General features: G+C 63.0%; 3 protein-coding genes across 11 annotated transcripts in view; 2 read left to right on the forward strand and 1 right to left on the reverse strand.

Annotated features, from left to right (window-relative positions):
* Positions 1 to 1,745, forward strand: part of ADAMTS13 (ADAM metallopeptidase with thrombospondin type 1 motif 13) — a 37,314-nt gene extending 35,569 nt beyond the window's left edge. For all 7 annotated transcript variants that reach the window (XM_040461489.1, XM_040461488.1, XM_040461492.1 and 4 more), the window contains 2 exons: positions 470 to 645; positions 1,258 to 1,745. In XM_040461489.1, the coding sequence (XP_040317423.1) occupies positions 470 to 645; positions 1,258 to 1,443 (362 nt within the window). In that variant the 3' untranslated portion in view covers positions 1,444 to 1,745. The remainder of the gene's footprint in view (positions 1 to 469; positions 646 to 1,257) is intronic.
* Positions 1,746 to 2,114: 369 nt separating this feature from the next.
* On the forward strand, positions 2,115 to 12,543 carry CACFD1 (calcium channel flower domain containing 1). 3 transcript variants are annotated; one of them, XM_040461523.1, is made up of 6 exons: positions 2,115 to 2,329; positions 5,260 to 5,332; positions 6,708 to 6,833; positions 9,681 to 9,788; positions 10,296 to 10,391; positions 10,574 to 12,543. In XM_040461523.1, exons 1-5 carry the CDS (start codon positions 2,209 to 2,211, stop codon positions 10,384 to 10,386), a joined length of 519 nt encoding a protein of 172 aa, XP_040317457.1. In that variant the 5' UTR covers positions 2,115 to 2,208; the 3' UTR covers positions 10,387 to 10,391; positions 10,574 to 12,543. The 3 variants fall into 3 exon arrangements, with proteins under 3 accessions (XP_040317457.1, XP_040317456.1, XP_040317455.1); XM_040461522.1 differs by having other exon boundaries at positions 2,116 to 2,329; positions 10,296 to 12,543; XM_040461521.1 differs by lacking the exons at positions 2,115 to 2,329; positions 5,260 to 5,332; positions 6,708 to 6,833; positions 9,681 to 9,788; positions 10,296 to 10,391 and adding exons at positions 3,005 to 3,274; positions 4,457 to 4,462.
* A 371-nt stretch (positions 12,544 to 12,914) lies between these two features.
* SLC2A6 (solute carrier family 2 member 6) lies at positions 12,915 to 20,336 on the reverse strand. Its single transcript, XM_040461520.1, has 10 exons — positions 20,143 to 20,336; positions 19,462 to 19,624; positions 18,162 to 18,368; positions 17,466 to 17,565; positions 16,723 to 16,934; positions 16,188 to 16,340; positions 15,418 to 15,526; positions 14,822 to 15,007; positions 14,465 to 14,610; positions 12,915 to 13,768 (listed from the first exon to the last, which is right to left on the reverse strand). The coding sequence occupies exons 1-10, from the start codon at positions 20,232 to 20,234 to the stop codon at positions 13,613 to 13,615; spliced, it is 1,524 nt and encodes a 507-aa protein (XP_040317454.1). The 5' UTR covers positions 20,235 to 20,336; the 3' UTR covers positions 12,915 to 13,612.
* Between the last annotated feature and the right edge of the window lie 8 nt (positions 20,337 to 20,344).

A 20,344-nucleotide genomic window follows, 5' to 3' on the forward strand; every position in this document is an offset into this window, starting at 1 on the left:
CCCCCCCCCCCCCCCGCCCCTCAGCGAGTAGCTTTTTGGTGCCTGAGCACAGGCATTGAGTGCTCAAGGGCGGGCCGCCCCTTCCCAGGCTCCTCTCTTCTGGCCTCCCTCCCGCACATGGGCTCTTGCCTCACCAGGGGCACGGGCAGGAGGCACAGGCAGGCGGGGCTCCCGTGGGCTCCTAATGTCAATGGCCTTTGTGACAGTTACCTTCACTTTACAGAGGAGGGAACTGAAGCTCAGAGCATTTAACGCCTTCGCCTAGGGTCTCACAGCAGAAAGTGGTACAGGTGGGGTTCGGCGAGGGCTTCTGTGGCGGAGACCCGATCTTGACCACAATGCCATATTGCCCCCCTTCACTGCCCCCTGGCTGTGAGCCGCCCTGGCCTCTGGCATTAGTGGTCTTTCCCAGGGCTGCTAGGTCCTGAAGTGGCCCACACCCAGCCCATCCACCTGCTCTCCTCTGCAGAGTGTGATATGCAGCTGTTTGGACCCTGGGGTAAAATCGTGAGCCCCTCGATGAGTCCACGTGGGAGGAGCCTGGGGGGCTGCCGCATCTTCATCAATGTGGCTCCACGGGCCCGCATTGCCATCCATGCCCTGGTCACCGGCGTGGGCACAGGCACTGATGCCAGCCACATCTTGGTAAGGCTACCAGGATGGGGACAAGAATGGGTTGACTTTTGCTATGAGTCTAGACAGCTGTCCCTGGGGATGAGAACTGGGGGTGCTGTACCCACTTTGCCCCCAAACCTCAAAATCATTTGTGAAAGAATGAGAGAGAAGAGTTTCCTCCACTTACTCACCAACAGATGTTTACTGAGCTCCCCACAGGAGTGAAATAGACAAGACCTTTTCTGATGTAGACAGTTAACCCAGAACTCAAGCATGGTTTTAGATCCTGATATAACTTTTCCAGAAGAGTGGATCAAACCCTCCTCCCATGAGGTCTGTGTGTTCTGGGAGAACTGCCCTCTGCAAAGTGTCAGCTCCCCTGCTGGAGGCAACCTGGCTTCTGGAATTAGACAGACCTGGGCTCAGAACCCATCTCTCACATCCTGGCTGTGTGTCCTTGGGGAAGTAATACAACTTCTCTGAACCTGTTTCCTGGGTAGAATAGTAGTGGCTTCCTGACAGGGCTGTTGTGTGAGGATTAAGTGTGTGGCCCTGAGTGTATGGTCCCTTGTACATTAAAGGCACCATAAATGCTAGCTATCGTTTTTGGCCGGCCCTCTGGGGCTGCCCCTTTCCCCTCAGATCCGGGACATCCACAGCCTGAAGACGATGACATTCCGTGGGCAGCAGGCACTCTACTGGGAGTCCGAGGGAAGCCAGGCTGAGATGGAGTTTAGCCAGGGCTTCATGGAGGCGGGCGCTAGCCTGTGGGGCCTGTACTGGACCCTCGGATCTCGAGTGCAAGAACCTGGCTGGGCCGTACCCTAGCTTCCTCTCCAAGCACAAACCTCCAGTGCCCTGCGTGCACAGTAGGATGTCTCCTCCAGGTTCTGGAAAGGAAAGAAACGAACTTGACATTTATGAGCACCTGTTAGGTGCCTGGCAAGCCCCAGAGGGTTGACTCTGGTCTCTGAGTGCTTTCCAATTTGAATTCCGTCCAATCTTAAGTATCTCCTTTAGGGCCTCCTCCAACATGCAAAAGGCTAGGCGGCGGGAGGCAGGGTCTGGACTCTGTCTGGAAAGGCAGTCACCAAGTCCCTCTGTACCAATAAACGGAATGTGCAGTCTGAGTAGCGTTTTTCTTCACATAACCTGTCCAATCTGCCTTGAAAACCCACCCCAGGGCATTGCCGGAATTCCCTGGCAGCGGCAGGGCTCTAGACCCAATACTGAGCTGAACAAGCCCCACGCCACCCGTGGCGGTCTTCTTTTTCTCTACCCAAGAAGGAGGGACGAGGGAGCGTGGGGTCGAGAACGAGCCCCCACGCTGGCACACTCGTTAATTCTCTGCGAGGCCCCGCCCCTGTGCTGGTCCGGCTGGGAAGACCTGACCACCCGGGGGGGCGGGTGCCGCCAGGCCCCGCCCCCTATGCTGATCAGCGCGAGACCCTCGGGCGCACCCGCCACCGCCCTGCGAGCCACGCCCCTTATGCTAATGAGCGGCCGCCTCTCCCACAAGGCAGCGCGCCGGGCCAACGCGGCCGGCTCCGGAGCCCTTTGTGAGCGTGGCGGGCTGCGCCAGACAGCGGCACCATGAGCGGCTCGGGCGGGGCGTCGACAGCGTCCGTCGGCTCCGCGCCGCCCGCGCAGGAGGAGGGCATGACGTGGTGGTACCGCTGGCTGTGTCGCCTGTCGGGGGTGCTGGGGGCCGTCTGTGAGTACCCGGCCCGGGGGAGGGGTCGGCCTCGCCGCCCACCGCGCATGCGTGTTCGGCCCCGCCCCTCCGGCGCGCCCCCGCGGGGAAGGGCTGGTGGGGCGGGGGGCGGTCTGCGGTGGGTGGGCGCGCGCGGAGCGGACGCCCTGGCGGTTGCTATGGCCCCGGCCCCGCGGCCCGGGCTCCCGCGGGGCCCGCGGCTGGGCTGGCGGCGCTGGGGACATTCCAGGAGGGAACGTGAACTACCGTGGCCGAGTTACTGCCCCCCCGCGCCGCATCTGAGCGCCGGGACGGTGCGTGCGGCCTCTGCCCCGGGGGCTTTCCGAGACCTCCCGTATGTTGCCGGGAGAGCGCAGCACTGCCCGGCCGGGAGGCAGCCTCACCTGTTGGCGCGGGCGGAGGCCCCCTTAACCTTTGGGCCAAGGCTGTTTAAACATGGGCGGGTGGTGCCCGGGCACAAGTAGTCCTCGAGGGAGGGCCGGGCAGTGAGCATCTGGGTCCTCACTGTCCACTCCGAGGCCAGTGCATTCCCTCTGCTGTCGACTCTGCGTCGGCCACCGCTCCTCTCCCCTCTTCATATCCCCCCAGCGCCATCCCGACACACATCTTGACCTCAAGTTGCACGGAAGCCAGGCTCTTTTAGCACCCCGCCCAAGGAACACCGCTAGGAAGGCAGACCTGCTGCAGGAGTAAAATGAAGCTCATGTGGCAAATACGTGTCTGGTCTGTTCGAATGGTCTGCTGTCCTGTCCTGCGGCCCTCACCTTTGGGAATCACTGGAGTGGGTTTGAACGGTGCCCGCTTGGCACAGAGGGCGGGAGCAGGGCAGATCCTGATCAAGTCGGCCGGAGGGAACACTGCTCAGGGTCCCCTGCCTGTCCCACAGTCGTCCCAGGTGGCTGGGTGCTGGAAGGAAGTTCAGGGGTGCAGGGTTAGGCGTGTGCTGTGCAGAAGGGCACACCCTTATCCAGAGGTGATCATGGGACAGGCCCTTCTGCAGATCCCAAAAAGGCCCCTGAGTCCCTGTCACTGCTGTCAGAGCAAGCATCTTTTTGACTTTGTAGGAGAGACTGGCGGCTCGGGATCAGGCTTTAGATAGGATCCTCTCAAGTGTGGCTAGTTGTTTTCCTTGCAGGCTAGAGTGGGGGTCCTGTAGGGGGTGAGGGGGCCAGTGGTGGAGAAAGGAAAGGTTCTGCCTGTGGCCTCTGGGCCCTCACCCTCCCTCTGCCTTGGATTCAGCAGCCCTGCTGGCTCCCGGGTTAACCCTGGTCTCCCATCCCGTTCTGTGCTTCTTAAAGTGAGGTACCTGGGCCGCCCCAGGAGTTCATGGTGTTGGGGCTACTCCAGAAGCATCAGGAGAAACTTGGGTCGGTTTCACCTGAGTATTTGGGGGGAGGTGATTGTTATGCAAGTACCAAATAGGAGATCGCAGGGTGGGGTGCAAGGCAAGAGTTTTAGGGATGCGATGCGGGGCGCCCCGCTGGCTGAGTCAGTAGAGCCTGCGACTCTTGATCTTGGAGTTGTGAGTCCAAGCTCCACATTGGGTGTAGAGATTACTTAAAAATAAAATCTTAAAAAAGTTTGAGTGATGAAACAGGAATTCAGATGAGGGCTGTGCTTCCAGCTGGTCACTTTAGGCAGAACGTCCGGATCTCCAAGGGGTGAGACACCCTCCGGGCTGGATTGTTAAAGGACTCCTTGCTGCAGCCTTCTTCCTGGGTTGAAACCTAGTCCTCCCCTAAGGTGGGCTGTTGGTGGGACAGTGGGGGCAGGGTCAGAGCTGGAGGAGAAGTACTGACTCAGCAGGGGCATTGTCTTGTGGGCACTCAGGTCTGTGTTCTGTGTCTCCGGGGAACCTTGCTGCCTGGAGGCTAATGGGACGTGTCCAGGCTGAGTGCCGCTAGTAGGCAGAAAGGACCTCCGTCCCTCTAGGAGACCTTGGGACCACATGAGGGCAGGCCCCCTGCAGTCTGGGTTCACTTCGTCTGGTTTCATCCTCCCCCTGCAGCCCGTATAGGGTTACCCGGGAGAACAGCAGGAGAATTCCAGGCCCAGGCAGGGATCAGGTGCCAGGCGAGCTGCTGCAAGTTTAATGGACTGGCTGCTGATTGCTGCCTCGGGGCCCAGCTTCCAGTCCCACCCCAGCTATGGCCCTGGGCAGGGCTTTGCTTCCAGCTGGGAGCCTGTGCCTGGGAACCGCCCGGTTCTTGGTGAAGCTGGGCTGCTGGCTGTAGGGAGAAGCTAGGGGAGTGTGGCACACCCACCCCTCGGGGTGCGGTTGGGAGCGCTGGGTGAGGCTCCACACTTGGGACCCCGGAGAAGCCACTTCCAGGGCCTGGTGTTTCAGGGGTGGCTGGGCCGGGCTGTGGCACTTGCCCGCACTCAGGGGACAAAACAGGCCTCAAAAAGTGACGAGGACGTCCCCAAGGTTCTTCAGCTGGTGTGCAGGTCACAGCTGGGATTGTGACCCAGGTCTTCCTGGTCCCAATTTTTGTTCCCGGAGGGGCAGCAGGCCTCGCCCCAGCAAAATCCAAGCCTCGTTTTTGGCGTCAGAGGCTTCTTGTGTGGCCAGCCCTGTGAATGGTGACGCCTGCCTGAACCTGAGGCCTGAGATCCTCTTTTTTCACGTTCGATGCCTTGCGGCGGGTATTGGTACAGCTGGGGTGCGGAGGCCGGCCCTCCAGGCCCTGGGCTGGAGACAGGGTGAGATGCCCTCGCAGCCGGCCGCACCCTTGCCGCGGGGTCTGGGCCAAGCTGCCTCGCCTCTCCCAGTCTGGGTCCTCACCCACGACGTGGGGGACTTACAGGGACCTCGCTTGTCTCAGATGGCAGCGTGCAGTGCTGGGTGTCGGAAGGGGTCTGCCAGGGGTCTTCCCTGGCAGGCTCTGTCCCTTCCTGCCTGCTAATTCCGGCTCCTGTCTGCTTCCAAGCCTGCGCCATCTCGGGCCTCTTCAACTGCGTCACCATCCACCCTCTGAACATCGCGGCCGGCGTGTGGATGATGTGAGTAGCCCCGTGACTGTCCTGCCCCATGGGGCTGCGGGCACGTGGATTTCTGGTCGCCTCGCGGGGGTCTTCACCTCCTTTCCACCCTGCCGTGTTCACTTGTCCTGATTCTCATTAGGGCCAGGCCAGGGGGGGGGGACACTCACCCAGGCCTCCATTGGGTTTAGGGCCGGGGTCACAAATGCCTCCCGAGTGTCCACGGAGTGAGACTCTGCAGGCACTGTGTCTGCTACCAGGGGCCTGGCCTGTGGGAGCTCGGGGGCCATCAGGGTTGCTGGAGGAGGCTTGGTGGAGGCTTGGTGTCTGGTGGGATTGGAGTCAGGTGCTGGGAGCTCCAGGTCGGAGGTGGGCAAGCCAGACGGGGCAGGTTAGAGCTGGTGTGGGACCAGGGGCTAGAAGGGCCCAGGTGAGTTCCCTGCCCCCCTCCTGCCTGGGTAGCCCGATCCCCGTTGGAAGGGAAGGCGGAGGGGGTGGGGTGAGAATCAGCCAGTGAAACTCTGGCCGTGCCTGAGCCACTCTGCGCGTGACAAGTGGCTGTGCACCAAGCATCGTCGGTGCCCACGTGGGGCTTGGCCTGGGAGGGACACAGAGGCGGACAGGGTGGGACCCTGCCCTCAGGGAACTCAGGCCAGTGGTAAGGCCTGTGGGAGCGGGGCCGGGGCCCGGAGGCCTGTGCTGGCCAGAGGCAGTCAGGAGACCGGCCGGCCTGGATGTGGGGGGGTTGGGGGGACTGGCCTGTAGCAGGGGGCGTGTGAGTTGTGCAGAGTCCCTGCTCTGGGCTCAGGGTGGGCTCCCGGGGCACCTCAGCTTGGGTTCTGTCCCTGGTAGGTAATGAGGGCACTTTCCTCCGAGGCTTGGGGTGGACGCAGGCTTGCTGTGGCATTCTTTGAGGGCCCGGCGTCTGTGACCGTGACCCAGCCGTGGAGAACAAAGACTGGAGCAGACCCCCTCGGTCTGTCTCCGTGGCTTCGCTGTCCCCAGCCGGAACACAGGAAGGAGGGGCAGGGTACGGGGCTTGCTAGGTGCCCTCCTCCCCGTGTGGGCTTCCCAGGGGTCAGCCCCCAGTGACTGCTGTGGGCTGATGACCTCCTCCTGGCCGTCCTGATGGGTGAGCCGCTGCCGGGGACAGCTTTCCCCGCGCAGACGACGATGTCGGTGACCGTGGCGGTAACGGGGTGGCCGAGGGGCGGCCAGAGCTGAGGGGCACCTTCCGAGACAGGAGGGGTGAAGGGAAGGCTCTGGTCCTCGGGTGGGGAGCGGCTCCGCAGAGGCGCTGAGGGGGAGCTGGGGGAGGGGGAGCGGCACTCCGGTGGGCATTGGGGCGCCCCTCCCCGACCCTGTCAGCCCACCAGCCTCTCTCCCCGCCCTCCAGCATGAACGCCTTCATCCTGCTGCTCTGCGAGGCTCCCTTCTGCTGCCAGTTCATCGAGTTTGCCAACACGGTGGCGGAGAAGGTGGACCGGCTTCGCTCCTGGCAGAAGGCCGTCTTCTACTGCGGGTGCGCGGCCCCCGGGTGGGGCTGGACGGTGCGGGGACTTAACCATCCGGGGCCCCCGACCCGGGTTCCCAGAGTCAGGGACCTGAAGGGCAGGCGATGGCCAGCGGGCCTGCCTGGGGGGACCTCTCGGGGAGGGCGAGGCTGCGATGGCTTCGTGCAGAGTCCTCCTCCGACGGTGGGGGTGGCGTGTGACCTTGCGTCTGGGGGGTGAGCCCACAGCCGTGGCCGCCCGCACTTCCGCAGGGAGAGTGCGTGCCCTGCAGCCTGTACGGGCTAGAGAAAAGTGAGCGGGGCCTGGACCTCTGGCCCGGGGTTTGAGAGTTGTTAAATCGACCCTGGTAGGCCCAGCGATGTGCTTCTGTGCAGCCTTGCACGAGGGGTCCATCCCGACGCCCCGGCACGAAGGCAGGTCGCAGAACAGAAAATATTACCTGCCAGTGGGCTTCCCTCGATTTTCCTGGTTCTAACCGCAGATTCGCTGTGGGGCATTGTCCACCTGAGTCATGAGGTTGAACGAATTTCAGGGTGTGTCCCATGCATGGAAGCTTCTAGAACAGTGCTGGTGCGCAGGAGGCCCTTCGCGGCTTCCGACAGCAATGGCAGTGGTTACCACGATTTAGGTTATCTTTAGCAATAAATGCGGTGATCTTGGGGCACCTGGGGGGCTCAGTCAGTTGAGCGTCCTACTCTTGATTTGCACTCAGGTCATGATCTCATGGTTTTGTGGGTTCAAGCCCCACATCGGGTTCTGTGCTGACAGCTCAGAGCCTGCTTGGGGTTCTCTCTCTGTCTCTCTGTCTCCCTCTCTCTCTCTGCCCCTCCCCGCCTCTCAAAATAAGTAAACTTTAAAAAAATAATTAAATAAATGTGGAGTTCTTTATTCCAGGGTTTTTTCCCTTCGTGGAGGCCAGTTGCTTTGACAGCAGGAGATGTGCGTTGCATTCTAGAGCCGCTTCCTACTGGGTCTAAACCACAGAGGAATAGAGGTTCACAAAATACTATCTGCCGTCGTGCCCCTTGCCTTGATCTGTATTTTAAAAATACTAACAGTAATATACATTTACTGAAAACAACTTGGAAAACATTAAAGCTTTACTGCTTGGAACATTTTGGTATGTTTCTGTCCGTTAAAAACCTTTTTTTTTAATAGTTTTTTTTTTTTTTAAGTTATTTACTTTGAGAGAGAGAATGAGAGAGAGAGAGAGGGAGAGAGAGAATCCCAAGCAGGTTCTACACTGTCAGTGCAGAGGCCAGTGTGGGGCTCGATGCCACAAACCGTGAGATCATGACCTGGACTGAAATCGAGAGTCAGATGCTCAACTGACTGAGCCACCCAGGCACCCCTGCAGGTTTTTTAAACTTGTTTCTTACACAGTGTGACCGTTAGAAGTAAATTTGTGTCCTGCTCGTTTTCACTTAATACCGCGACGTAAACGTTTTCAGGACCACCGGTAGAGACTTCATAAGATTACTTTTACTGACAGGAATATTCATTCCACTCCCTGTGTCATGCTTTCTTCCTCTGTAAACAGTGGTACGGATTAAATCAAACCACAGTAAACAGCGATGAGCAGAACTTTTCCTGTGGTGCTTTCCCTAGGATAGATCTCTCCTCGGGCATGGACTTGTTAGGCTGTGGGTTAGTCATTGGAAAGATTTCAATATGTGACTGACTTGCTTTCCCAAGAGGCGATCAGGGTGTCTGCCTCCTCTCCACCCCGCTGGTGCTGCCCGTCTCGTGTCTGACAAGAATTGAGCTGTTTTTCTGAACGTTTTTACTAATTGCATTTTCTCTCCTGAAAATGTTCTAGTTTACTTCTTACCTACTGGCGTCTCAATGTTTCACTCAGCAAGTTATGTGTTTCCTATAGTGAAGATTTCTTAACCCTTTGTTCTCCTTCTCTCAGACATCTTTCCAGCCGGTTTCCCTTTAATTTTGTTGATAGAAGGTTTCCCCCTTGGCCTTTTTTTTTCTTTCTAATTCCCATTATTCTTTTACTACTGAAAGATTTTATAAGCACAGCAAAACCTCACGATCGCATGTCCCGCCTGAGTAGAGAGGCAGGCGGACTTGCGGGGGCCCATCTGGCGGCCCAGTGTTCGCCTTAGCGTGCGGGGTGTGCGTGGGCGGGTGCGGCTGCTGGGCCAGACGGCTTCGCCCAGGGAAGCGACGGGACAGAGCGCTGGTCCTCCAGCTGCGGTATCTCCCTGGCCTAGTTAACCCACTGCCACGGGGGTCTGGAAATCCCAGCCGGAATCGAGGGTCAGCCCATGGACACTCGAGCCAGAGGGGACACCTGCCGCCAGGGGGCGCCCAACCGTGGCGGGGACCAGAAGGAAACCCCTTGCCTTGTGCGGTTCACGCTCTGGGATCTCTCTTGTTGAGATAAGGCTGGTTTCACTGCACCACGAAGAGCTGACCTTTACCTGGTGCTGATGCTGTTCCTGGCACTGTGTGTGGAGTTCACACGGGAGGAGTTCAGGAACTTGGCCCGTCACAAAGCCGCTAGGGAGGAACTGACAGGAGATTTTCGGGTCGGCCTGTCCCCCGAAGGGGTGGGTGGATGACCCCAGCGCTGTTTTACTCTGTGTACCACAGACCCTTCCAGAGGTCTGATGAAGGCTTGGGTCCTCGCCTCAGAAAGTACACGGAACTTCGCAGACAAGCGCACGGGTGTCTAAGGACTTTTTGAAGCCTGGCCGTGACCCTGTGTCTGGACTGATTTCTGGGGACCCTTTCTGCACCTGGCTCTCTGGGAGGGGGGGCCTGGGTTAGTCTGGGGAGCCTGGAAGTCATATGGCAGCCGCAGGGCAGGGGTACCGCCTTGACCTGGGCTTCTCTCCTAGGATGGCCATCGTCCCCATCGTCATCAGCCTGACCCTGACCACGCTGCTGGGGAACGCCATCGCCTTCGCCACTGGGGTGCTGTACGGACTCTCGGCTCTGGGCAAAAAGTGCGTTTGCCTCTCCCAGCCCCTGGGAGGGATCTTCACATCCTACCTCCTGTAGTCTTCTCAGTGCGGAGGGTCCAGGAGGGGCCCCTGGTGTCCGCTGGTGGGAACGGGCACGGCAGTTGTCAGTGACTCTCATCAGTGTCCCCAGGGTGTTTGCCGCTCACGGGAATGAGAGCAGGAGGGTTGGTGGACTTCCTGGTGGCCTGGCTGTGCCCCGCCACAGCCGACAGTGGGGATGGCAGGTCTGTGGTTCGGCAGGGCCTCTTCCCGTCCAGCGCCCACGCCTGGCGTCCCAGTCAGTTGCCGCCCTCTGCTTCAGAGCCCGGGCTGCAACTCTGAATCCAAGATCCCGGGCAGCCTGTGCCTCTCTTAGAGGCGGCTATCCTAGCAGCAGGGTCTCTGGGGATACCTGCTGTCCCTGCAGCTGAAGCCTCGGTCACAGGCCAGGAATCTGCTGGTGGGTGGGAGGACTGGGCGTCCTGTGACACTGACTCGCTGTCTCCCCAGGGGCGACGCGATCTCCTATGCCAGGATCCAGCAGCAGAAGCAGCAGGCTGATGAGGAGAAGCTCACGGACACCCTGGAGGGAGAGCTGTGAGGCAGGTCAGGTGACCCGCTCCTTCCTGCTCGCCCCTCGGACTCTGTGTGAGCACGGCCTGCAGGGATGAGGCCTGGAGCGTTGACCCTGGAGAACAGCCTGGAAGAGGAGCCTTTGCCTAGCTCCTGTCAGCCCCCTTACACCTGTCCCTACACCTGGAATCCTCTTCTGTCTTCCCTCTCTCCAGATCTGTGTCTCCTGCCCCGGGCCTTGGCCAGCAGCAAGGAGACTGGCGGTGGCAGCAGGCAGGCAGCGTGGGCCTCGGGGTGACCCAGGCCGCAGGACTGGAGGCAGAGCGGAGCCCGCAGTGGGTGCGCACGGGCGGCCCGCCTGGCCCCGCCCCTCGCAGCTGGCCCGGCTCCGCTGGAACCAGGCTGCCGGGTGGGTGTCCGGACTCACACCGCTCGCAGGGCCGCAGGGCCAGGAGGAGCTTCCTGGGGGATGCCGGTCCTGGCGTGAGCTGGGAGGCACGGCAACCTGGGCAGGGGTGGGGTGAGCCTCCTGTGGCTCTCCCTCGGGGCAGGGCAGCGTGCTGCCCCCGGCCTCGTCCCGCTGCCCAGGCCCCTCCCCGCCGCTCTGCTCTCCGTGGGAGCCCACAGCAGTCCCGGGATGCTCCTCGAGTGCCCAGAGCAGCGGCTGGCTGGCTGGCTAGGGAGCGCCCCTTCCCCAGTTCCCGGGAACCTCGGACAGGCCACTCCGGGATGCTTGTCATGGGTCCTCCCCCACGGCCCCCAAGGGCCCGGTGCCAAGGAAGCGCGGAGGGCAGGCTCTCCCCTGCCCCGTGGGGCTGCTCGTCCACCTGTCTGTGTGCCCCTGCCGTGTCGGCCGTGGCCGGAGCCCAGGCAGCGGGGCCGAGCTCCGCCCACCTCCGTATTCCTGCTGGCCTGCCCCCTACTCTGGTCTCTGGGGAGCTGGGCAGGGGCCAGAGCCGCCTCCACCACCACGAGCTGTGCGCACCGGGTGCCTGGCCCGTGTGGGGGCCTGAGGAAGCCGCCCTGGCGGGGATGCGCACTGTCACCCCGGCCTCCCTCCATCCACTGTTCCTGGTGTCCCGTGTGTTTCTCCCTCGGCCCGCTGCCTGCCCCGCCAGCCCGACCGGCGCCCAGCTGCCAGGCGTGTCTGGTGGGGCCTGGCTGAGCCTGGGCGGTGCTGGGAGAAATGGGCTGGTGTGGAAAAGGCTCGGTCTGGGGCCCGGCTCCCACTCGTCCTTCTCCCAGGGCCCCCGGCTGGGCCCTGCTCAGAACCCTGAGCTCGGGCCCAGCCCCCCTTTGTTGAAACCACCCCTAGAGCTGTGTCCAGATCCTTGCTTCCCAGAGGAAGCCCTCCTCCCTGGGGCTCGTTAGCGTTCCTCGCAGGAGCAGCACTCACTGTCCCGGGGGACGCACACAGGGATCCTGGTCTGCGGCAGCCTTCCAGCGAGCCCGACCTGGCCGAGCCCCGGGGGGGGGGGGGGCGTGGGCCCTGCGGCGTGGCCGGCGGGTGGGACACGTGCCTTCAGGGGTCCTCTGGGACCACCTTTCTCAAGCCAGCGCAGGGTTCAAAGGGCTGTGGGCTCCAGGCCTCTCCAGGCGGGCGGGAGTGTGTGTGTGCGTGTGTGTGTGTGTCTGCTCTGTGTGCCGTGGACAAGACCGTCTACCTCCCAGGAGGGGCAAGGGCCCTGCCCGCCCCTCTTGGCTCATTCTTATCTGGGAAGTGGGACGCGGGGTCACTTCTGCCCAGCCCTCCTGCCCCTGCTGCAGGGGCCTCGCTGGCGGGGTTCTCCCTGCTGCAGGAGGGGAAGGGCTGGCTGTGTGTCCCGGAAGGTTGCGCCTCCGTTCTGTCAGCAGGTCTGCTGGGGTGGGGGTGGGGGGGCCCTGGAAGCAGGTGCAGAGGTGGGAGGGCCCTCTGACCCCTCAGTCACAGGCAAGAATGGACATGCTACGTGCCCGAGGTTCCCAGTGAGTGCAGCCGAGCAGTCCCGCAGCCGGGGATCCTGGCCCCCGCCCGTGTGGGCTGCCGCCCGCGGGGAACGTCTGTCTGTCTGGGTGGCAGAAGGGGCTGGGCTGCCAGGGCCCACTCCTGCCTCAGTGGGTCTGGACTCTGCCTTCTTGGGGTCCTCGCTCACGCTCCGTGTTTAACTTGTCTGAGCAATAAAGCCTGGCCGTGGTCTGAATGCTCGCTCGCGCACTCTGCCTGCTCCTTTCTCCCTCTGATACCGTAAGTACGGGGGCCAGGATCGCTGGTCCTGGGAGGAACTGCCATTTTATCGAGGACCTTCTGTGCTGCTGGCCCCGTCCCAGGTCTGCTGGCAGCATCTCAGACAGGCAAGCGGCTTGTCGAGGCCCCACAGCCGGGAAGGGCCGGAGCCTGTCGGATGGGGCCGTCGTGTGACCAGGCTCTCCCTCCCAGGCTGCCTTGCCCCTTCTCTCTGCCTCCCTGTGACCCCACAAAGCGGGCCTTGCCTGGGGCATCAGGCCATGGTAGCCTTGGCTGAGAGTTTGGGTCCGGCCGAGCCTGGCTGCTGCGTGGGCTCCCCCACCTACGACAGACCACCAGGGCCGAGAGCCTGATTTACTTTTACAAACGGGGTGAACATGGTTTACAGACAGGGGCACTTAAGAGCCCTGTTCCCAGAGATCGGGTGGGTGTAGGAGGAAGGTCTGTATTGGGCTTTGTGCCCTGGCCTGGGAGTCCAGAATGTTCTCTGTGGCATGCACAGCTTTCAGAAGTGCAGATCTGTCTTCCTCCCTGTGGCTAGGATGCTCCATGGCGACTGAGTGATCAGAACAAAGTGGCACGACGACGTCCTTGTGTGGAGCCGTCCACTGCCTCTTGCCCTGCCTGGCTCTGTCCTCATTGCAGTCCTGTGTGGGGCATCCTCTGAGCCTGAGTAAGGGCCAAGGCCCTGGGGTCACCCGGCAGGGCCTTGTCCTGGACCTTGGGCTGTGTACTCCCCTGCTCAGCCCCGGCTTCATCCTGGACCCCGGGCCATGTACTCCCCTGTGGCCCATGGCTGTCTCCTCTGCCAGCAGGTCTTGGCCGACGAGCGTGTGGCATGGCTGAGCTGGGGCCCAGCCTGCCCAGGGCCAGAAGCGCACTCGGGGGGGGGGCCTGTCATGCTTCTGTCTGGTCCTGGGCTCCGTCTGATGGCATGTTGCTGTCGCCCCCTGGGCTTGGGGTTCAGGCTTGTGGCCAGCACAGAGGCCCGGCGTCCGGTGCTTGGCCCCTCCCAGGTGGGGACCCTGACCTAGTGCAGGAAGGACCTCCTCCCAGTGCGGAAGAAGGACTCGATCTGCTCCAGCGACCGGCCCTTGGTCTCAGGCACGCAGCAGCCGGTGAACAGCAGGTTGACCAAGCAGATGGCAGCAAAGAAGAAGAAAGGCACCTGGAGGCCAAAGGCATTCTGGGGACATGGAGGGAATGCCTGGTCACACGGGGGCTCCCAGCACGCTCCTGCTTATCCCAGCGGGCCTCTCTGGGCTCCACAGCCTCCCGCAGGAACTGCAAATGCTTTAGCCATTCCCCCCCAGTCCCGTCCCCCAGGCCCTCAGGTCTGGGGCGGCCTCCCCGTGGTGCCGGGCCCCGAGGACTTCCTCCACTCGAGGGCAGCAGCCTGCCCAGGCCTGGACCTGGGGCCTGGACCTCTGGTCTCAGCCTTGACTCAGACCCCCCCCCCCCCCCCTCTCTCCCTCGCTGCCTGGTGCTGCCACCACAGCCTGGCTGGGCGCGCACTCCACACGCCCTCCTGCCTTGCCCCAAGCTCGTCTGTGCCTCTCTGCTGGGGCTGTGCTCGCTCTGGGTTCCCCTGACCCTGCCCTGACCCACTGGCTCCACCAGGGTAGGCACCGGCCAAGCTGCCCGGGGAGGGGTTTGAACCGTGTGTGTGTGTGTGTGTGTGTGTGTGTGTGTGTGTGTGGCATGGGGGAAGCGGGCACAGAGCTGGATGTGGGCTGACCAGCAGAGATCCATGCTGAGAGACCCAAACTGCCATGTGGACAAGTGCGGCCTTCTGGGCTTGGTCCCGCCCCGGCCCGGGAGGACCTGTGTGGCACTTAGAGGCCGTGCCGTTGAAGCCCTGAGCTCAGCCCCCGGCACTCACCACCACCAGCAGGAAGGACTTGGTGAGGGCGAAGGCGGTGAGCCAGCTGACCAGCACGCAGAGCCCCGAGGCCACCCCGCGGGCTTGCAGGGGCAGGATTTCAGACATTAGGAGCCAGGTGATGGGCCCCCAGCCCATGGCGTAGCCTGCCGACACAGGGAACGTGGGGCCTCTTCTGCCTCCACTGAGCTGCCGAGACCCCTCCCCAACCACCCTGACAGACCAGGACAGCGGTGCCCTGCCAGTGCCCTGGCACGTCCCCCACACCTAAGCCCCAGACAGCCCCTCTCTGGCTGGCCTTCGGCCCTCCCGGCCCCCGCCCCCCGCCCATCCTGGTGGGGTCACTGCCACACCTACCCATGATGAAGAGCATGGTGGCCACCAGGGGCACCAGGGTAAGGTAGCTGGTGGGTGCGGCCAGGGGCTGCTCCGTGCCCCCCAAGGGCGCACTCTCGAGCTCCACGGTGCTGTTGGGAGTCGGAGGCTTTGGACCGAGGTGGACATACAGCCCCAGCGTCAGGTTGGCAGCAAACATGATGGTGGCTGTGGACAGACCGGTGGCCCTCGGAGGGGCCGGGACCGTCTGAGCCCGGTGCTTCCTCAGCACCCTGCACCCCGTGCGGCCCATTTCTCATCCAGGCCGCCGTCGTGGCCCGTCTGCGACCGGACACTTCCTGCAGAGCTCTGACCCTGCCCGCGTGTGAGCTGCTGTCACATCCACCGTGTGGCTCACGACTGGCTCGTTTGCTCACCCAAGCCCCAGCAGGTCTTTCTGGAGCAGCTCGTGGCCGCCAGGCCCTGTGCTGGGCGCTGGTGGGGGCAGGGCCAGCAGGGCAGGTCTGACCCAGCCATCCCCCCCCCCCCTCGCCCCGGGGCTCCCAGTCACGTGGGCCGGCACACAATCGGCCCCTGCGGGAGGAGTGGGCCAGTGCAGGGGCCAGGCCGGTGCTCACCTGAGACAAAGAGCAGGACCTTGCGGCCAGCCAGGTCCATGGTGAGGGCAGCAATCAGCACGGAGAAGAGCCTCACGGCCCCCACAATGGCTGCATCATCCTTCGGGGGCTGCAGGGAGGGAGCCACGGGGGGCTGAGGGACCCTGGCCTGCTGCTCCTGTCCCACCTGTCCCGCACACGGCGCTGCAGGGCGCTCAGACGCCAAGCCGTGGCCACAGCTCCTTCGGCGCGTACCATGTGCGAGGCACTTCCTCTGCTCACCCAGCCGGGCCCCCTCAGCCAGGGCGCACGCAACTGCCGCCCCCGCCCCCGAGCCCAAGGCCAGCAGAGAGTCCGGGCATCACGGTGACTCGTGGGACTGCACTGTCACTAATCTCTAAATCTCATCTCCCTTTGAGCCCAGGACGGGCCGACGGAGGCCCCCCTCTCTGCTATCTCCGTTCTACAGAGGCGGAAGCTGAGGTCTGCAGGGGCGTGGCAGATGCTCTGAACCTGGGGGTCCACGGCGCCCCTCCCCCCCAGGGCTCTCTGTGCGTTTCTATACAGCGGGTTCCTCTGCAATCCCGTCGGGCTTAAGACACGTGAGGTTACTCGCAAACGTTCTTCTGAGAACAGGTGCAGGGCACAAGGGCGGAGAGACCCCGGCGGGCTCCACACGGCGCATGCGCCCCCGACCCGAGGTGCGGAGCAGGTGCTCAGTAAGGGACGGCCCCCGCGGACACGGTGGGGGGGGGGGGCAGAGCTGGGGCGGTGTGGGGCCCGGGTCTCACCAGCAGGACGGCGGTGCTTTCGAAGATGGGCTGCAGGTAGACGAGGATGGGCGTGATGCCGGTCAGCTGCTGCAGGAAGCGCATCAGCAGGGCGATGACGATGGGCCGGTACACGTGGGGGCTCCGGGCCTCGGCCCACGACACGCGGGTGCTCTGCGAACGTGAAGCTGCTCCTGAGGCGGCTGCGCCCGCCCCTCCGGCAGCCCCCACCCTGCCCTGGACTCCCTTCTCCCTTCCTCCAGGAAAAGACCCTGGGCACTGAGGCGGTCCGGCCACAGACCCCCGCCCGCCCCAGGCTCTTGGGGGAGCGGGTGGGACAAGGCAGATGTTTGCTGGTCAGGATCTCTGGGTGCCCAGGCATCGGCAGCGCGGAGCACGTGCTCTGGGTCGCGGCAACGCCTCCCCCTTCCCCTCGTTCTCGGAGGTGGGATCCGCCGTCTCCCGCCCCACCCCCCACCCCCCCGGGACGAGCCGCCAAGTCTCGGGCCCAGTGGCCGGCTGCACCACCCAGGGCCTCGCACCCACCCTCCCGCACCTGTCTCTGGACGTTGTCCTGGATCTGCGAGAACTCCCAGCGGATGTCGGTGTCGGCCCCGCGCAGCCAGGCCAGCGCCCGCAGCGCCTCCGCGTCCCTGCCCCGCGACAGCAGGAAGCGGGGGGAGTTGGGCATGAAGCTGAGCAACAGGGTCATGACGAGCACAGGCCCTTCCCCGGCCACAGCCAGCCAGCGCCACGGCAGCAGGAGGCCTGGAGGTGACAACGGGGTGAGCGGCCGGCGTCCAGGCTGCACGTCCAGTCCCCTCCTATCGATGCCTCTGAGCGACCTGCTCTGTCCTCAAGCGCTAGTCCCAGGGCCGTCTCCTACAGGAAGCCTACCCTGCTTGCCTCAGGCCTCCGCGGTCTAAACCAGGAGGGGCTACAGGGATGGCTTGGCCTGAAGGAGGTTCTCGGAGTGTCTCAAGGGCCACGGCAGGGGGACGGCGGGGTAGACGGAGCAGGCAAGGCCCCGGGCTACTATCTCCAAACCCCCACCCCACCTCAACCGGATGTACCCTGCTCTCTTTTCCGCATGGGCTTCCCATGTGACCAGAGAGAGGCAGAGCGTTGCCTAGAGGTACACAGCACAGTGCTGGCTGAGCAAGTATCTTGTCCCCCAGCTCGGGGTTTGCTCTGGGGCACATTCGCCGCCTTTCCACCCACGGCTGCTCAGCAGCGGCACCCTGTTACCCGCCCGCCTGCACACAGGAGGTGCTCAGTGCTCATCTGGACGATACTTGCCAAGGGCGTAGAGGGACAGTGACCCGAATACTGCCATGAGCTGGGGCGTGGCCCCCAGGGCCCCACGAACACCCGGGGGAGCAATCTCAGACACGTACACCTGCAAGACACATCAGCCCGCACGGCCTCTGGTGAGAGTTTAGGGTCCGGGGCCCGGCCCGAGACGGGAGAGGTGGCCCTGTGAACCTCGGGAGGTGAGAAGCGGGGGCTTCAGGTGGGGTTCTTATCCTGGCCGGGACTCAGTCCATTTCCCCGTCAAGTGGGCAGAGGCACTTGGCTCTGAAAATGGGTGGCCTGAGATTGGGAAATGGAGCAGACTCTGGTCCCACCCCCGCCCCCGGGCTCCTCTGCCCCCTTCTGGGCTTGCCCTGGGCCCGACATGGCGCGTGGGGAGCTGTGGGAGGAGTCCGAGGGATGGCTCGGGGCAGACACTTCCCCTTTCCCCCTTGCTTTGTGCAGATTTTCTCCAATTGAGCAATGTGCCTGATTGTCAGGAAATGGGGTAGGAACTATGGGGAGTCCAGAGTGAGGTCAGCTGGGGCCAGATTTCCCTGAAATGGGTTGCCCTGGTGGAGGTAAACTGAGGCTCCCTGGCAAACATAACCCCCACTGACCAGATGGCTCGAGGGTCAGGAGGCTTTAGCTACACGGGGGCCAACTCGGTGCCGAGGCAGCGAGTGGCGGTCCTGGCCTTACCGGGATGCAGGCAGCTGTGAGCCCCCCGGCGAAGCCTGTCATTGTCCTCCCCAGCAGCAGCATCCAGAAGCCGTGGGCGCCTGCCATGAGTGCGTAGCCAGCTGCCGAGGGTACGGCTGAGAACATGATGCTGAGCTTCCGGCCCAGGAGGTCATTGAGGACCATGGCACTGAGGCCCCCAGCCGCCGCGCCCAAGGTGAAAACGGACTGCAGGAAGGGAGTGCACTGCAGACATGTGTGGGCACCCCGCACTCCCGCCCCACCCCCCATCAGAGCCTAGAGGCAGCTGCTTTTCCAGGCTGACCGTGGGATCCTGGGGTGCAGGACTCAGGCCCTGAATGGTAGTGAGCCTCCCATCTCCAGGCGTGTACAAGCAGCATGTGCATAGCCATTTCTTCAGAGGTGCCACCGTAGGGAGGCCTGCTCCGCAGAGGATGTGGGGCCGTGTGTCCATGGTGGTTCTGCTCAGCTGAACGCTTAAAAGTCTGATACTAGAGTATAGCAGACGGGAGTATTCTATAACCTAAAGCCCCTGACATTATTAGACTTGGGGATTCTCGGATTCCCTGTGGAGTGGAGTGAGTACGATCCGGTCAGTGACTTGGGCACATTGCTTGGTCTATCTGAGCCTCGGTTTCGTTAGCTGTTTTATGGGGGGGGGGGGCCGGGGGGGCAGGAGTACCCACTCTTAGGGTTGGCCCCGGGAGTTAACCAGCTCTCACGTAAAGTATCCAGCACATCCCTGGCGCATACTAAGTGCTCGGCACACAATGGGTATTATCTTAGCTACTACGTTGTCATTGTACATTTGAGGCTGCTAAGATTGTAATTCTGGAATTCTGGGACTCTTGGGGCCTCTGCTCTTCCCTTCCACTCACCCACACTCTGTCCTGGGACCCCCCTCGCCCCAGCTGGCACCTCTTTCCATCGGCATCTGATGCCCTGTCCCCCATCATCCAGAGAGGCGTCTGCTCTGCTGTGACAGCCCGGCTATGGGTGGCGGGGGCAGTCTGGGGAGCCCTCAACCCCCCCAGGGGTGAGACCTGGAGGGGCACCTCCCCACTTGTTCCTTCCCACACCTTCTCCTTCAGCTCTCACTTCCTCCTTCTATTTCAGAGCCATCATCTGGCCTCACTCACCCACTGCCCCTCCTGCGGCCCAGCGTGATTGGGGTGGATGGGGGAGGGGGAAGACCAGGGCCCTAGAGGGGGCCCCACGCCTGAGATTTTGGGCGTCCCTGGCTTCGTGGGTCCCTGCTCACTCTGCCCTGCCCATCTCCAGCTCAGAGCATGGCTCTTACCCCAAACCAGGATGCCTGGGTTTTGGTCAGCCTCAGGTCTGGGTCCAAGGACAGCTCCAGAGCAGGGATGACAGGGGACGTGTAGACCAGGGCGTACCCAAAGCTGAAATTGCCCAGCACGGCAGCAAAGGTAGCCAGGAACACCCTCTTGTTCTGTGGGGCCCTGGTGGGGGGGGGGGGTGGGCAGAACGATGAGGTCTTTGAGTTCCTCCTCCCCCAACTGCTGAACAATGGCTGCCCGCTCAGGCTGTGAGGGCAGCGCTTGGCGAGGGCTGGCTCCAGGGCCAGACTGCCAGCTCCCGGAGCCCGAGTGTCATCTCGCTTGGAGAATTCCCCAGGACGGTCCCCAAAGCCCATCCCCGTGGCTGAGGGAGGCACGGGTGAAGGAGCACTCTTCTCTAGAAGAGGAGGCTTGGTTTCTGCCGCCTGAAGCTTGCCGTGTGACCTTAGGCAAGCCCCTCGCCCTCTCTGGCTTTCACTCACCCTATCTGAGGCAGTTGGGGGCTGGGCCCGGTACAGGGGGTGGGGGTGGGGAGTGGGGGCAGCTCCTCAAATAAAACGAGGGTGTCTGGGGGCAGGAGGGGACCGGATGGACCCTTGGTGGACACTCATGGAAGGTCAGAGAAGGCCCAAGGCGGAAGCCAGCCCCTGCCCGCAGCCCCCATGCCCAGCGACTCTCACCCGACTCGCGTCCTCTCCCCCGGCGACGGGGACGACTTCTCAGGGAAGGTGTCATAGTCCGGGCCCTCGGCCCCCAGCAGCGGCTCCTGCATGGCCGGCCCCTCCTGGCAGTGTCCGTGCCGCCGCCGCCGCCGCCGCCGCCGCCGCCGCCGAGTGGCCGGGTGCTGGGGGACAGCTCCGGCCGGGAGGCGCGTCGGGCCGC

Source organism: Herpailurus yagouaroundi, unplaced genomic scaffold (genome assembly GCF_014898765.1).
Source record: "Herpailurus yagouaroundi ecotype Mexico unplaced genomic scaffold, PumYag 267, whole genome shotgun sequence".
NCBI classification, from domain to species: Eukaryota; Metazoa; Chordata; class Mammalia; order Carnivora; family Felidae; genus Herpailurus; species Herpailurus yagouaroundi.